The sequence below is a fragment of the Saimiri boliviensis genome, chromosome 2, assembly GCF_048565385.1.
Source record: "Saimiri boliviensis isolate mSaiBol1 chromosome 2, mSaiBol1.pri, whole genome shotgun sequence".
NCBI classification, from domain to species: domain Eukaryota; kingdom Metazoa; phylum Chordata; class Mammalia; order Primates; family Cebidae; genus Saimiri; species Saimiri boliviensis.
The window spans coordinates 142368602-142385692 of record NC_133450.1 but is presented as its reverse complement, the minus strand read 5'-3'; the positions used below and the strand labels follow the sequence as shown (position 1 = coordinate 142385692).

At 49.5% G+C, this 17091-nt stretch overlaps 2 protein-coding genes across 3 annotated transcripts in view; one reads left to right on the top strand and one right to left on the bottom strand.

Moving 5' to 3' along the window:
* Positions 1-17091, top strand: part of CFAP77 (cilia and flagella associated protein 77) — a 163117-nt gene that overhangs the window by 73003 nt on the left and 73023 nt on the right. The gene's annotated exons all lie outside the window — the stretch shown is intronic.
* Positions 2546-3375, bottom strand: LOC120360705 (small ribosomal subunit protein eS6-like). The gene has a single exon (XM_039461503.2). The coding sequence runs from the start codon at positions 3338-3340 to the stop codon at positions 2591-2593; it is 750 nt and encodes a 249-aa protein (XP_039317437.1). The 5' UTR covers positions 3341-3375; the 3' UTR covers positions 2546-2590.

The following is a 17091-nucleotide window of genomic DNA, read 5'->3' as shown; positions in this document are numbered from 1 at the left end:
TGTGGTTCGCGGTCCCCTGTTACGGAAACAAGCCGCAGACATCCCCCATGTATCCACCTCTTCCCAGCGGGCTGACTTGTGAGCTGGAAAGTGCACTAGCACCAAACACATTTCCACACATCCAATTGTAAAAAAAAAAAATCTCCAACAAGCAGAGTTTTAGCCATTTAGAGCCCACCTGCTTTGCACACCCTACAAAGCTACCCCCAGGTCTGCCTGCCCTGGATACGACAGAGCCTGGTGACTGTAGGACCCCAAGCTGCCGCTGCCCTTGCAAGCTCTCTGGGCCCGAGACTCCCTGCCATGCTGCTAGATGCCTTGGCCCTGTCTCCCCCAGAACAGCCTGCCCTCCTCCTTCCTGGGTGGTGGCCCCTCACTGTCACCTCTGAGCAGTCTCAGACATCCCTCCTCCAGGACCTCCCCTCTCCTGAAACCCCGCCCCAGCCCTGCCCACTACAGCTCCTGTGCTCATACGCTTCCCCCTAATCCTCGAACTCACTCCTTACACTTCTCCCTCCCCAGCCAGATTCTCATCCATCTTTGTGTGCACGAGGTACTGAGCACAGCGACTTGCTCCCCGTCGGTGGCTGCTGCCTCCCCTCCTGCTACAGGAGGAGAAGCATTGCTGCTGAGGTCTCTGCCTCATCTGCCTTAGGAAATGTCAACCCAGAACCAATCATAAAGCAACCCCAGAGGCTGCCAGGAGGAGGGGGTGGGAGGACCCTATCCTCCCGACTCCCAGCTCCTTGCTGAAATCACGAAGGACGGCTTCCTCTCCTAGCCGACCCCAGCCTTATTAACAGGCTTCATTTTAGAGCCACCTCCTCCGCCTCGGCTACCTGCTATGCTAACAGGTCAGCTGCCATTTTGTGTTAAACTCCTTCTCATTTATTACAATACCACTTTTTATTGACATGGGAAATAAAACTTACAATCAATAAGATATTATGAAATATACATCAAAACAAAAGTCACTGGAGCGGGCGTTTTCATCTGTTCTCAGGAAGGAACAAGGGTTTACAGTGGTGGGGGGTGGGACACTGAACATTTTTCTTCCCTATTACATGATGTGATTTTCAATGAATCTATAAAGAAAATGAAAACATAAATAGAGTAACCAAACAGAATGATCCCTGCAGCTGTCAAAACTTAAAACAGTTCAGGTTTCCTTTGATTTCTGTTTTAAGTTTTGAAAAGTACATAGATCATTCTCTGCTTTTTCCTTTTCTCTCTTTCTTTCTTTCTTTCTTTTTTTTTCTCTTTTCATAAGGAGCCTTTTTCTTAAACCTGCTCATTCAGGGTCTGCTAGCTTTGACCCTGGCAGCTAAACTGACCAAATGATCAAGTGGACTCAGCTTTATTTCTGAGGCCGCCGGCCCTGCCTTGGTGGGAAACTCTTATTCTGTTTATGAGTCCTCAGTGGTGCAGAAAGTTATTCCTTCCCTTGCTGGACGCCACATCAAAGGAGGCTCACAGGTGTTTCTTCCTTCTGCTAAAATAGTGTCACCCTGGAGAAAAGGAGGAAAAGAGGGGTCCCTCCCGGCTTCTGCACACATACTGCGTGCTGGACACCCGCGGCCCTTCACCTCTGTGGTCTTATCTAAATCTTGTCGTGAAACCATGGGGTGAGGACGGTTATTCCCTGTTTAATGAATCATGGGAAACTGAGACTCCAAGAGGCCAAGTAACTTGCTCAAAGTCACACAGCACAGAAGGATCAGAGTCCCATTCCAATCCTGTCTGGCAACATCAGGTGGACGCTGGCGAGGGCTGCCAAGGCAGCCTGGTTGGACTGTCATTTCTTTTCTTAAGAACACACCCTTCCAAAGAGGCCTGACTTGGACACCTCCATACATAAAGCATATCCTGGAGGGGCCGCCCAGCTGGCTCAGGAACAAGGGGTGTTGAGCCCCTGAGCTCCTCTGACCCATGAGGGGTTGGGGGCTTCTGCAGCAGCCATCCATCTTCTCCTGTGTCCTTGGTGCGGATGAGGCTAATGCGGACTGACACCTGGGTCTCCAGACACCCAGTCCAGTGCGCTCCTCCTCCCCCCGCCTGGCAGCCTTTCAACGGTGAGGCCATGACAAGCGAAGGGGGCCAGACTGTGAAATGGGCTCCATCCAGTTTCATGGTTTCAGACATGCTCCCCTAGCTCCCACCACACCGACTGTCAGAATAGCGAGACTCGGATGGGAAATTGCCTTCACTAATCCATCCGGCCCTGAGCCCATTCACTCCCCATGCCCACCTCAGCACAGTCTCAGAAGGGAGTACAGTCTCCTCAGGACTGAGTCACATTTTCTTTTCTTTTCTTTTCTTTTTTGAGACAGAGTCTCACTCCGTCACCAGGCGCCAGGCTGGAGTGCAGTGGCGCGATCTCGGCTCACCACAACCTCTACCTTCTGGGTTCAGGCAATTCTCCTGCCTCAGCCTCCCGAGTAGCTGGGATTACAGGCGTGCACCATCACACCCAGCTAATTTTTTTGTATTTTTAGTAGAGACGGGGTTTCACCATGTTGGCCAAATCGATCTCGATCTATTTTTTTTTTTTTTTTGAGTCTGATCTTATTTATTTGTTACCCAAAAAATCTTATTTCTGACTGGATTCAGACTTAGAAGTAGAAGCTCGCAGAGACGAAAGTCTGCGTCTCTTCGCAATTTGTTCCTGGCGCTTCTCTTTAGCCGCCTTCATTCTCTTGGCCAAAAGTTTAGCATATTCTGCGGCCTCTTCCTTGTTTTTCTTAGTACGCTGCTTCTTCAGAGCAATACGCCGCCGTTTGTGCTGCAGGACACGTGGAGTAACAAGACGCTGAATCTTGGGTGCTTTAGTCCTCGGTTTCTTACCTTCTTTGTTTAAGGGCTTTCTTACAACATACTGGCGGACATCATCTTCTTTAGAGAGATTGAAAAGTTTGCGGATTCTGCTAGCTCTTTTGGGCCCCAGGCGACGAGGCACGGTGGTATCAGTTAGTCCAGGAATATCCTTCTCTCCTTTGTTTACAATAACCAAGTTGAGAACGCTCAGATTAGCACCCACAATGCAACCACGAACTGATTTTCTCTTTCTTTCTCCAGTTCCCCTTGGTCTGTAACAGGAATGCCCCTTACTCAGTAGCAGGCGGACACGGCCATGAGTCAAGACACCTTGCTTCATGGGGAAACCTTGTTTGTCGTTCCCACCACTGATTCGGACCACATAACCCTTCCATTCTTCACCCAGGGCGTCAGCAGCAACTTCTGTCGCCATCCGCTTCTCATAAAAAGTACGAAGTTTGCGTTCATCGTCCACTTCAATGAGTTGCTGGCAGCCAGTGGCTGGGAAGGAGATGTTCAGCTTCATCCTGAAGCAGCTATACGCCTTCCAGGCGCCACGGAAAAGAGCGATCTCGATCTCTTGACCTCATGATCTGCCCGCCTCAGCCTCCCAAAGTGCTGGGACTACAGGCGTGAGCCACCGCGCCCGGCCTGAGCCACGTTTTCAAAGCACCTTGTCCTATTGTGAACAGTCTTCACTTCCTCTGCAGGTCTTTCCTCTCCCGTCCTCCCATCCTTAGGAGAGAAAGAGTTTCCTAAATTGCTTGATGGGAACCATGGGATCTCCTTCCTTTGGAGGTGTTAATTTGTCTTTTTTGTTTGTTTGTTTTTTTGAGACAGAGTCTCACTCTGTCACCCAGGCTGGAGCGCAGTGGTGTGATCTCACTGCAACCTGCACCTCCTGGGTTCCAGAGACTTTCCTGCCTCAGCCTCCTGAGTAGCTGGGATTACAGGCTCCCACCACCACATCCAGCTAATTTTTTTTTTTTTTTTTTGCATTTTTAGTAGAGACAGGGTTTCGCCATGTTGGCCAGGCTGGTTTCAAACTCCTGACCTCAAGTGATCTGCCCATCTCAGCCTCCCAAAGTGCTGGGATTATAGGCGCCTGCCATCACACCTGGCTAATTGTTTTTAGTAGAGACTGGGTTTTTCTGTGTTGGCCAGGCTGGTCTCAAAGTCCTGACCTCAAGTGATCTGCCCATCTCAGCCTCCCAAAGTGCTGGGATTACAGGCATGAGCCACCACACCCGGCCTAACTTTTCTTTTTCTTGAGATGAAATTCACATAAAATTAACCATCAGCCATTTTCAAGTGTGCAGTTCAGTGGCGTTGACTATATTCACAATGTCGTACAACCATCACCCCTCTCTAGTTCCAAGATATTTCATCACCCCAAAAGGAAACTCCATCCCTGAGAGCACTCACTTCCCCTTCCCTCCCTCCAGCTGCAGGTAACGACCAATCTGCTGTCTCTTTGGATTGACCTGTTTGGACATTTGAAATGGGTTCATACACGTGGCCTTTTGTGCCTGTCTGGATTCTTTTCCTTGGCATAATGCTTCTAGGATCCATCCACACTGCAGCATGGATCAGTGCTTCATACCCAGTTACGGCTGTATACTATTCCATTGTGCAGATGTGCCACGCTTTGTTTATTCATTCGTGAGGACACTGTGTGCTTTCCACCTGTTGGCTATTGTGAATAACTCTGCTATGAATATGCAGGTACCTGTGTTTGAATGCCTGTTTTCTTTTTAAAAAAATTTCTGTGCGTACATAGTAGGTGTATATATATGAACACCTGTTTTCAGTGCCTTTGGTATATGACTAGAAGTGGTATTACTGAGCCACATAGGGTAATCTCATCGTTAACTTTCTCTGTTCTCTTTTTGAGACCGAGTCTTGTTCATCTAGGCTGGAGTGCAGTAGCACCATCTTGGCTCACAGCAGTCTCTGCCTCCCCGGTTCAAGCAATTCTCCTGCCTCTGCCTCCCCCATAGCTGGGACTACAGGCACGTGCCACCACGCCCGGCTAATTTTTGTATTTTTAGTAGAGATGGGGTTTCACCATGTTGGCCAGGCTGGTCTCAGACTGAGAGCCAACTGCGCCCGATCCTCATCTTTGACTTTTTAAGGACTCCTCAAACAGATGTGTTAATTTTATAACTAGTTCTCTATTCATAGAAATGGAGACGGAGCTGCTGATGATTCAAAATAGTGAGTCCAACAGTAGCCACTACTGGTATGACTACTTTTTATTAAGAAGCTTCCAGGCCCTCTGCTAAGGACTTTGCCTACGCTGAGAAATGCTCCGCCACCGTCCGAGCTGGGGCTCTCAGGATACCTATTTTCTAGGTAAGGAAACTGAGACTCGGAGGTTAAGCTTTAGAACTTGCTCAAGGTCACGCAGAGAAGCCAGAGTTCCACTTCAGGCGGCTTGGCCCCCAAGCTCATGTTCTTAATCACTAAACTGTCGTGTCCCGATCATGTGCCAAATGGTTTCTGTTTGGATTGCAGCGTGACAGGGTAGAGGCTGGCAGCGACAGATCTCTGCTCCTAATTATGCCAGGTTCAGACTGTTATGAAAATGAGTTTGCCTTCCTTGAGCGCGCCCCAGCTGTGAGCAGTGGGAGCTGGCCAGCGGGTGACTGGAATGAAACCCTACGCAGTGGATAACCCACCGAACAGATAAGTGACACTTGACTGCAAAGTACGATGCTGAGTGATTGCACTCCATCGGGGCGGTGAGCTTTATCCCTCTGTTCCTTCAGAAAACATCCTGTTGTCCCTATAACAGCTCCCGTTTATTGGGTACTTGCTCCTTGGCCACCACGGTGCAGAGATCATCTGACCACAGACCAAGGAAGGGGTATTGTTTTTCCGTTTTACAGACGAGGAATCCTGGGCCCAGGCAGTTTGAGTAACAGGTGCAGAGCATACGGGTGTCATTCACCAAGGCGGTGTCAGTCCAGGCGTTAGGATTTGAGCACGCACACTGCTTCTCAATCAGAGGTCTCATTGCTTTTAGGGACCTCAGATTTTGTCCAGGGGGAATAGTTTCTAGGAGTTGCTTCCCCAAGACGATGAGCTCCCTCCTGTGAGTGACGTGGGTCTGTTCATAACCTCAGATGATACCTAGCCAGTTTTTATTGCTCTTTAAAAAAATATATCCAATCAAGGTATTAGTTCCTTCCAACCTCTCAGACTCGCCTTTTGTCAAAACGCTACGCGTTTCCCCCTCATTCCCCTAAACCTGCTGTTGAGTTACCGACCCCCAGAGGCTGCGGGCTCTGAGCGGATGCATCCCCGCACCGAGTGTAATCAAACATCAAGCTAAGTAGCAAATAAATCTCTCGATCTCATAAGCTGCACAGCGAGATCATGTAAATGCAAATGAAGGACCTGATTTCAAGCTGTCGAGGGGGAGGGGAGGGAACGCTGGGGCCCTGTCACCGTGACCGCCTCACACGGCAAGGTCCATACATCAGCCTCCAGAACAGAGCAGGCAGCGGGAAGGGAGGCCGGGCTGCCCTGGAGAGCCGGACCAGGCAGGCAAGAGCGCAGGCAGCCTGGGTCCGTGGGAACTAGACAGGGCTGGACGGCGTGGTGGGGTAGGCATGAGAACGCCTGGAGCGGCTTCCCAAGGTCCGCGGCTCTTTTTGGACCCGAGCTGGGAGCTGCTATGGCGGTATTCACAATAAGACAGCAGTAACAGAAGCCATCATTTACTGAGCCGCCTCCTGGTGCCCTGAAACACTCTACAACCTCAGGAGTTTTTGCAGGTGAAGAAAGAGAAGACTAGACAAAGCAAGAGACTTGCCCAAGGTCACACAGGAAGTGGCACAGCTAGGAGTCCAACTCAGCTCTGAGTGAATCAGCATGCCAGCTCCCAAATTCTCCTCCGTGACTCCCCCGCCCCTCAGCCACCAGTCCCCATGACAAACCCAAGCAGAACTGCAGTGACACAGAAGACTTTCTCATAGATAAAATAGAAGCATATAACTTAACTCTGTTGGGTGACTTTTTAAATTATAAAAGTAAAGCCTCAATACCAAAAGAAGGGCCCCCATCTCTGACCATGCACCCTCACACATCACAGTTACAGGGCTGGGTTTCCTTCCGGTATTTTTTCCAATGGATTTTTTTTTTTTTAACGTGGTCATAACAGTAGTCTATGTAGAATTTTTAATCCGGCTGTGGTTTTTTTTTTTTTCACTTGACATTATTTTATACGCCTTTGATCACACATGGATGTGGTCTTCTCATGCGTGGCTTTTTCGTATCATTATGCAATGTTCAACTGACACTCACACAATGCACGGGGTTCAAAGCACTGGGCTTCTAAGAGGATGCCTGAGCCCTTTGATGCATAATGCACCTTATTTTACATGATTGTTTATCTGAGGTTCTCATTACGGAAATAAATAAATATCCTCTATGCTAATAATGATCACAATTTGCATTTATATTGTGCTTTTCATTCGAGGATCTTAAGTTGTTTTACAATAATGAACTACCCCTCCATGAGCACAATGGTATGTGTGCGCATATGTATGCATGGGTGTAGCGATAGACAGTTATTTATTTAATAACTACCAGGCAATGGGATTTTACCTAACTGCGCTTTAACAGAATGCAGGAGAGGGAGTGGAGGCTTTTCAACTGTCAAACAAACATTCATTTAGTTTAGACGCAGGCCTAGAGGGTTAATGAGCTACGCTATATGTGGTTGGCAGGAAGTGGGAGTGATTGATTCCTTTGAGGGCCTTGCTCGTGTTGGAATGAACGTCTTTGGTGGGTCTGAAACTCAGGTATCGAACTCCCTGGCAGAAAAACCTGCCTCTTTGGAAGTGACCACTGGCCCGTTTGTCTGGACTGAGATCTGGCTCAAGGCTGTCTCGGCAACGAAGTCAGCTGGCTTCCCCAATTTTCGCCTCTTCATTTCTCATTTCTTATGTCTGAACTTTTAAGATAGCTCTTGTAAAACTCACAAGACCTTTAAAGAGGTGTGCCTACGTTTTGTAATAAGAAATGAGGGCTAGGTAAGGAAAAAAAAAGTAGATTGGGTGGGGAATGGTTAGACTTGAGTCGCAAGGCTGGGTCACTTGTTTTGAAGACGTTGTGCCATGCAGACGGGCTTTGGTGAAGCTCCAGGTCTAGAGACCTTTCTTCCTGGATCCCAGGTAGCTTCTGATCAAAGCAACAACCTGTGGGAAACGCTACCTGCACCTGCCTCTGGCTAGCCGCAGTAGTTCTCATGGTGACAGGCGGCTCCGAGGGGGCTTCCGGGACCCAAGGCTGCCTGCCCGGCTTGGTTCCCATCGTGAGTTTCTAGGGCCTGGTCCTCCATGATGGGGAGTGGAGGGAGCTGATATTGCGAGAGGAGCCCGGAGAATCCCAGGACCCCCTGGGACGGAGAGAGAGATGGTTTTAATTAGAGCTGAGAGATGGGAAATAAGGCAGAGAGGGATGACATCTTAATGAGGTTTAATGAAGCTGTCTGCTGATGGGGACAGCTGTCACCCAGAGCTGTATTCCAGCCAAGCCACTTTGTGACGGAGGAAACTCACAAAAAGGCAGTTTGAAGGCAGCTGAGGAGGGCGGCGTGGTCAGACTCAGAGCTGGGATTTTTCTCCATTTGCCTCTTAATTCCAACACCTCACTGACAAGGGATTCCAGCTAGTGGGCCATATTTAAAAAGCGTCCAACATTTCAAAATTCCCCATTGTGCAAAACTAAGGCGTGCCTCTTAAAAGACATTGTGGATTTTGCATGAGATGTCTTCAAAATTCAGATATCAGAAATGAGAAGTGCAAGGGTTTTGAGGGCTGAAAGGGGTCTCTTCCCTTTTTGAGGCTTGACTCCTTGCTTGTCCAGTGGGGATACCATGGCCTCCCTTATAGAGTTTTGTGAGAGTTGAGGGGTTGCTGGAGTTAAGCACAGAGGTGTGACGTCCAGGAGAGGTGAGTTTAACCCCAGTTTTTCTATCGACTACCCGGGTGCAGTTGGACAAGTGTGAATCTCTTTAAGCTTCAGTTTTCCCATCTGTAAAATGGGAAAACCTCCTTGACGTGAAGTTGGCAGAGTTCAGGGAGAAGCACAAATACTCTTAGCACTTGCTCAGTACTTAGTAAGTGCTCAATAAAGAGGGCACAGGACATCCTGTGAGCTTGCACAGAGGAGGTGCACAATGCGTGTTGATTGTCTTCCTTGTTTCTTTCTTCACTGCATGGTAGTCCTAAGGGATCCCTGTGCAGGGAGGGTGATCTCGGCCTCCACATGGCCCCATAGCCAGGCCACACTGGCTGTCCCAGGACGTTTGCACATTCCAGCCTGAGACCTGTCTAGGAGACCCTTTTTGCCTCTGCAAATGGCCACCTCCCATCCTGGCCTGGGCTGGTGGTCTCGATCTTCTGACCTCGTGATCCACCTGCCTCAGCCTCCCAAACTGCTGGGATTACAAGCATGAGCCACCACACCTGGCCCATCAAGGTCTTTTATAAGGGCACCTATTCTCCCATAAGTGCAGAGCCCTCGTGACTCAGCCAGCCCCTAAAGGCCACACCTCTGAATACTGTCACATTGAAATTAAGTTTCAGCATGGGTTTGGAGGGGATAAAAACATTCAGACCATAGCACCATGGAAAAGCAGGTGGCTGTCAAGCCTCAGGTGCATTTCGGTGGCAGCTGAACTCAGATGTCTATCACAATCTGCTTGCCCATGTCTTAAAGTTTGGGCCCAGGAGCTCCTCTGAGTGCCTCTCTGTAGGTCCTTAGCAGGCTTCACACGGCCCCCTGAGGTGCCCAGAGACCCGCCGCCCCTCTGTCAGGCAGCTTTTCTCTGTAGGCCTCTAGAAGGACCCAGGGGACAAGCTGGGGAAGGAGGCTGAGGGTCAGCACGGGGCCCTCCCACCTCCGGCTCTATGCCACTCCCTGCTCTAAGCCCTCTTGGCTCTCTTGCCCTTCCTGGCTACCCTCGGAATCTTGTTCAGGTCAGTTCTTCCCAAAGTGTCAATTCAAGATCTGTATGTATCTTACTCTTCCTGACTCCCCTTCCCCCAGCCCAGTCAAGACAGCTGTCCTGGGTCCCAGCTCCTTTATTCCTGAAGAGCAGCTCCTCCGTCATTGTTATAATGCTGATGAGAAAAGAAATCCATGTCCGGCCGGGGCCTTCCGCGTGGCGTCTGCATGTTCTCCCCACGTCTGCGTGGGTTTTCTCTAGGCATTCTGGCTCCCGACATCCCAGAGATGTGCACATTAGGTAAACTGGTGTGTCGAATGGTCCCAGTGTGAGTAAGTGTGTGTGTGTGTGTGTGCGCCCTGTGATGGGATGGATGGGTGTGTGTGTGCCCTGCAAAGGGATGGATGGGTGTGTGTGTGCTCTGTGATAGGATGGATGGGTGTATGTGTGTGCGCCCTGTGATGGGATCGATGTGTGTGTGTGTGTGTTTGTGCCCTGTGATGGGATGGATGGATGTGTGTGTGTGTGTGTGTGTGTGTGTGCCCTGTGATGGGATGGATGGGTGTGTGTGTATGCTCTCTGATGGAATGGATGGATGGGTGTGTGTGTGCCCTGTGATGGGATGGATGGGTGTGTGTGTGGTGTGTGCCCTATGATGGGATGGATGTGTGTGTGTGTGTGTGTGTGTGCCCTGTGATGGGATGGATGGATGGATGGCTGTGTGTGTGTGTGCGCCCTGTGATGGGATGCATGGGTGTGTCTGTGCCCTGTGATGGAATGGATGAATGGGTGTGTGTGTGCCCTGCGATGGCATGGAGGGATGGGTGTGTGTGTGCCCTGCGATGGCATGGATGGGTGTGTGTGTGCGCCCTGTGATGGGATGGATGGGTGTGTGTGTCTGTGCCCTGTGATGGAATGGATGGATGGGTGTGTGTGTGCCCTGTGATGGCATGGATGGATGGGTGTGTGTGTGCCCTGTGATGAGATGGATGGGTGTGTGTGTGCCCTATGATGGGATGGATGTGTGTGTGTGTGTGTGTGCCCTGTGATGGGATGGATGGATGTGTGTGTTTGTGTGTGTGCCCTGTGATGGGATGGATGGATGGGTGTGTGTGTGTGCCCTGTGATGGGATGGATGGATGGGTGTGTGTGTGTGTGCCCTGTGATGGGATGGATGGATGAGTGTGTGTGTGTGTGCCCTGTGATGGGATGGATGGATGTGTGTGTGCCCTGTGATGGGATGTGTGTGTGTGTGTGTGTGTGTCTGTGCCCTGTGATGGGATGGATGTGTGTGTGTGTGTGTGTGTGTGCCCTGTAATGGGATGGATGAATGGGTGTGTATGTGTGCCCTGTGACGGGATGGGTGTGTGTGTGTGTGCACCCTGTGATGGGATGGATGTGTGTGTGTGTGTGTGTGCCCTATGATGGGATGCATGGGTGTGTGTGTGTGTGCCCTGTGATGGGATGGATGGATGGGTGTGTGTGTGCCCTGTGATGGGATAGATAGGGGTGTGTGTGCCCTGTGATGAGATGGATGGATGGGTGTGTGTGTGCCCTGTGATGGGATAGATAGGGGTGTGTGTGCCCTGTGATGGGATGGATGGATGGGTGTGTGTGCACCCTGTGATGGGATGGATGTGTGTGTGTGTGTGTGTGTGTGTGCCCTGTGATGGGATGGATGGGTGTGTGTGTGTATGTGTGTGCCCTGCAATGGGATGGATGGGTGTGTATGTGCCCTGTGATGGGATGGATGGTGTGTATGTGTGTGCCCTGTGATGGGATGGATAGGTGTGTGTGTGTGCCCTGTGATGGGATGGATAAGTGTGTGTGTGTGTGCCCTGTGATAGGATGGCATCCTGTCCAGAGTCGGTGCCTGCCTGGTGCCCTGAGCTGCTGGAACAGGTTCCCACCACTCACACTCTGCACTGAAATAAGTGGATTGGAAAAATGAATGAATGAATGAATGAATGAGTACAAAGTATTAAAAATCTGTGGCCCGGCACGGTGGCTTATACCTATAATCCCAGTACTTTGGGAAGCCAAGGCGGGTGGATCACCTGAGATCAGAAGCTCGAGGCCAGCCTGGCCAACATGGTGAAACTCCGTCTCTACTTAAAATGCAAAAATTAGTTGGGTGTGGTGGTGCGTGCCTGTATTCCCAACCACTTGGGAGGCTGAGGCAAGAGAATCGCTTGAATCTGTGAGCCGAAGGTTGCAGTGAGCTGAAGGTTGCAGTGAGCCAAGATCGTGCCATTGCACTCCAGCCTGGGCAACAAGAGCGAAACTCCATCTCAAAAAATAAATATATAAATAATAAATAAATCTGTAAAGTGCTACATACGATCATCGTACAAACGTACATCCATGGACGATGCCGGAGCAAAGCGCCAAGCAAGCCCTTCAGACTGGCGACGTTTGTGTTTTACGTGTTTGGTTTTTTTAGCGGTAGGTAGGAGGGGGTCTTGGCAATTTTAGCTTCACAAACCTTTATTCTTGATTTAACCCACTACCATTCTGACGGCTGTCACTCATGCTTCCCCGCCAAACTGGGTAAATAATGATCTTACTTGTTTTTATTAATCTTTCTTAAATGTATGGATAGCTCACATTTCTATCAACATTAAATATTAGAAGTATTTTGGTGTTTATGGAGAAGTTTGATGATGTTTTTGTGACCAGACCGTGCCATAGGAACTTAATTCTTGTTATCTATTAGCCTATGGTAAAATTGGTTTCCTTATGCGTCATTTTGTTTAAAGTTGCAATTTCCAAAAACATATTGACAATGTTGAGTGAGGACTTACTGTCATGTTTTCTGAAGTGACCGCTCTTTCCATAAACCTTAGTCTGTACATCAAACAGTGTCCAGCCTAGGCAATGGAGGAAGACCCTATCTCAACAAAGAACCCCCCCAAACCCCAAAACAAAAAAAACAGAAACATCAGACTTTACCTGCGGTTCTGTGCGTGAGGCACTGTGCTGTGCACCACTGAGTGGAGCTGAGAAGTCCTGGAAGTCAAGACTCACCTGTTCTGGACGAGCAAAATCTGTAGATCTGTGCACGTGAAAAGACAACCAATCCCAGGCCGTCTACGCTGAGGGCCCGATCATGAACTAGGAGGCAGCAGAGACCGTGGAGTCAGATGCGGGTTCAGACCTGCCTTGGCCTCTCAGCTGTGCGGCTTTGAGCCAGTGGGGCCCTCCAGCTGGCCCTGCTTTCTTTTCCATACCTGTGAGATCAGGATGATGGTTACACCACATTGCAGGGTTGTTTTACGAACTGGCGGGAACAAGGGAGCCGGGCACGTGGATGCCAGGACTATAGATATTTGATGGGCACGTGGCCGGGTGGGTGTCTGGTTAGCTTGTTTTGTGGGGCAGAGGAGCTGGCAGTGGCTGGATGTGCTGTTCCTCTAGGGTATTTGCATGTGAACAAAGGGACTCTGACACACTGTACCTGCACCTAAAGGGCTGGACTGGGGGCAGTGGGGTTTCGGGCTGTGGCGGTATCCGGGGCCAGGTGGAATGGAGGGGAAGGGTGCCAAGGACTCCCCTGACTGCAGCCTGGGCGGACACCTAGGCTGTGCTCATCTGGTTGTGCTTTGCTTTATTGCACTTTTCACGTAGGAGTCCTCACAAAGCCCCGTGGGTGACCTCCAGTGGCACCCGAGTCGGGCCCAAGAACCCCTAGAGTTGCCTACCCATGACCCTCTCTGATACGGTGTGGTGTAGCCTGCCTGAAGAGGGAAGGACGTCCCGGTGCCAGGGCGGGAGGCTGAGGGGTTAACGAGGTTTCCTGGAGCATCCAAATCCGCTTCTCGGTTGAATTCCTGGGAAGTCCGCTTCATCCTTCCAGGCGACACTACGGTCTGGAAAAGTCCGAGGAAATGAGCAAGCCACGGCTAGAGGCGTTCTCGGGGATTTCAGGATGAGACCCTCTAGTCTAGGAAACATAGTCCAGAAAACCCATTTGGAAAAAACAATCACTGTGTTGTTGCCATGGTTTATCTGGTGCCTGTGTTCATGCAGCTCTTGTGTAAAGCTGGGCCTCCTGTGTGGACAGAGAGCACAGTGCTCCATCAGCAGGGAGCTGAGGGAAAGGGTTGGCAGCCACAGTCACGGATGAATGGCTCCTGAGGGAGGGCAGCAGCCGGGTGTACAGTGTGAAGGGCACACATCGGGTCAAGAACGTCATGACCCCCGAAGCCCCCGGTGCTATCATCAGTTGCTACCCCCACCCAGGTGGCCTGCATGTCTGACTTGGAAACCCAGAGATGAGTTCTGCTGGTGTCTGGCTGCATCCACGTGGAGCAGGGCATCCCCTGGGTGTCTCGTGTCTTTCACTCCACGATTTATGTGAGGACCACACATGTGGTTACCCACAGCGAAGTTCTTTCATGCTCAGAGTTTCTCCTTCTTCCCTTCCTTCCTTCCTTCCTTCCTTCCTTCCTTCCTTCCTTCCTTCCTTCCTTCCCTCCTTCCTTCCTTCTTTTCTTTATTTTCTTTCCTTTCCTTTTCACAGGGTCTCTCTCCGTCACCCAGGCTGGAGTACAGTGGGTCAATCACAGCTCACTGCAGCCTCTACCTCCCGAGTTTGAGTAGTTCTCCCACCTCAGCCTCCTGAGTAGCTGGAACCACAGGCACACACCATCACAGCTGGCTATTTTTATAATTTTTGTAGAGATGGGGTTTTGCCATATTGCCCTGGTTGGTCTCAAACTCCTAGGCTCAAACTATCTGCCTCTCTCAGCCTCCCAAAGGGCTGGGATTACAGGCATGAGCCACCGCATCTGGCTCATTCTCAGAGTTTCTTAGTCTTTGTGGGCACTGTTGGCATTAAGGGACGGATAGCTCCTGGAAGTAGTGGGATTGGTGTATTGTAGGATGTCGGGCAGCATCCTGGCCTTTACCAACAAGATGGAGGACACTGCCCCCTCCCAATTCGTGATGACCAAAAATGTGTCCAGACATGGCCAGATGTCCTCTAGGGCACATTCTCACCCTAGGACCGTTACTGCAGGGTATTCTGTGCTATGAATATGTCACAGATTTTTTTTTATCTGCCAGTGACGGCCACTCGGGTTGTTTCTGGCAGTTGGCTGTCATGAACTGAGCTGCTATTGCATTCTTGGGTGGATGTACACATTCATTTCTGCTGGATGTCCAGGATGATATTGTTGGGTTACTGAGCAGGCATATGTTTAGCTTTACGGCAGAGATACTGCCAAACAGTTTTCCACAGTGGTTGTAGCAGTTTACATTTTCACCAAGTGGAAGAGAATTCCAGTTGTCGCAGATCCTTACCAATAATATTGAATTTTTTCTTTGCATTTCCCAGAGGTTGACCCCTTGGCATATGGGTCTTAGTCACTGGGACATCCTCTTAAAGAAGTTCCTACTCAAGTAATCTGCTCATTTTTTTCTATAGGATTATCTGCCTCTTTCTTATTGATTTGTAGTAACTCTTTATATATGATGGATAAGACTCCTTTGTTAGATATATGTAGATAGATAGATATAGATATATAGTAGATATCTCCTTTCACTCTTTAAACTCAAGGACTTTTAGAACCAGGGGCACTTTGTGCTTTCCACATCAAATACCCTGGTGAACATGATTGCCATTGCTTAACTGTCCTTTTTGCAAGACAGTGAATTTCGTAAGAGCAGGGCTGTGTGTCTGATCTGTTCACCCTAGAACTCCAAGCACGGAGGGCTTAGTGCTGAGTGGGTACAAAATAAATATTTGTAGGCATGAAAGCATGAGCAAATCTCCCATTGGGATGATTTTTCTTTGTAGTCTAAGGCTTCCACATATTTCAACAGTTATTGATTCCCAGGCAACCACACGAAAGAGCAGAGATTGAGGCACCCGCCTGCTCCCTTACCCCCCGCCTGAGGGTGGGAGCCAGCTCCTGAGTCTGTCTGTCATTCCCCTGCCAGCTGGAACTCTGCCCGCCTGCACTTGCCCTGAGGGAGGCGGGGCCTCTCCCGGAGAAGTCACATTTTAATTAACTTCCCCGGCAGTCACTGGAGAGGCCGGATCATTTTCATAAACAAATGAGAGGCCAGAGCTCTGAGTGTCGTATGGAAGGAATTCAAAATAAGCCACCCTGCGGAGTCCCCATGCACCCGCCTGAAACTCAGAGCTCCGTCACTCTTGAGGGACATTGGGGGCTGGGATTTGAGATGGAAACCAAGAGGGAGAAAAACAACTGTTGTGTAGAAAAGAGCCAATGGTCTCAAAGTGGGCTGCGTGAACTGCCTGTCTGTGTACCCCCAACATTCAAAACCTAACTTCGGATGGGATGGCATTAGCTGGTGGGTCTTTTAGGAGATGAGTAGGTCATAAAAGCAGAGCCCTCATGATGGAATTTGTGCCCTTAAATGAAGAGGAAGAAAGCTAACACTCTCTGTTCTCTGCCACTTGAAGATACAATAAGAAGGCGGCCATCTGCACACCAGGAAGAGAGCCCTCACCAGACACCGGGTCTGTTGGTGCCCAGATCTTGGACTTCCCAGCCTCCAGGACCTATTGTTGAAGCCACCCCATCAGTAATAATTTGCTATGGCAGCCCAAGCTGACTAAGACATGAGTATTTCACCCACTCATTTATTCAACCCCTATTCATTAGCAGCTGCTCTACACTGAGAAAAGAAGAATGAGAACAAAGACAGGGTATATGAAACATCTCCATACCTTCTGCTCACTTTTGTGGTGAAAGTAACACTACTGTAAAATATAAAGTTGACTTTTTAAAACATAACCTTAAAAAAAAAAAAAAAGATGGGATCCCTTTCCTTGTGGGGCACACAGGCTCGTGAGGGAAGACTGACGTCAAACTGATCCTTATGCGATGAATGACTTAGTTACATGACTTTGTGATTTTATTCGAGATGTAATTCACATTTCCTACAATTCACCCGTTTACAATGTAGAAGTCAGTGGCTTTTAATATATTCACAGAGTTGTGCAACCATCACACCACGATCGATTTTAAAACATTTTCATCACTCCCCAAAGAATGCCCCTTAGCCATCTCGGCTGTCCATCGCTCCATCTGTTCCCCTACCTGTCCCCAGCCCTGGCAACCACAAAGCTACTTTCTGTCCCTGGATACGTGCTACCCTGTCATTTTGTAAGTGCCGTGAAGGTAGGCTGAGGCTGCTGTAGAGCCACCACATAATAAGGAGACTTGTCTAGGACTGATGCCAATCCGGGAAGACTTCCCAGAGGAAGTGGTTTTTAATATCAGGCATTTATTTTGTACCTGCTGTATGCCAACAGGAAAAAGAAGGTCATAGGAGCCATGGCT

What these genes read in the sequence shown, in the direction of transcription:
- LOC120360705 (XM_039461503.2), bottom strand. Translation starts at nt 3,340, where the DNA reads ATGAAGCTGAACATCTCCTTCCCAGCCACTGGCTGCCAGCAACTCATT.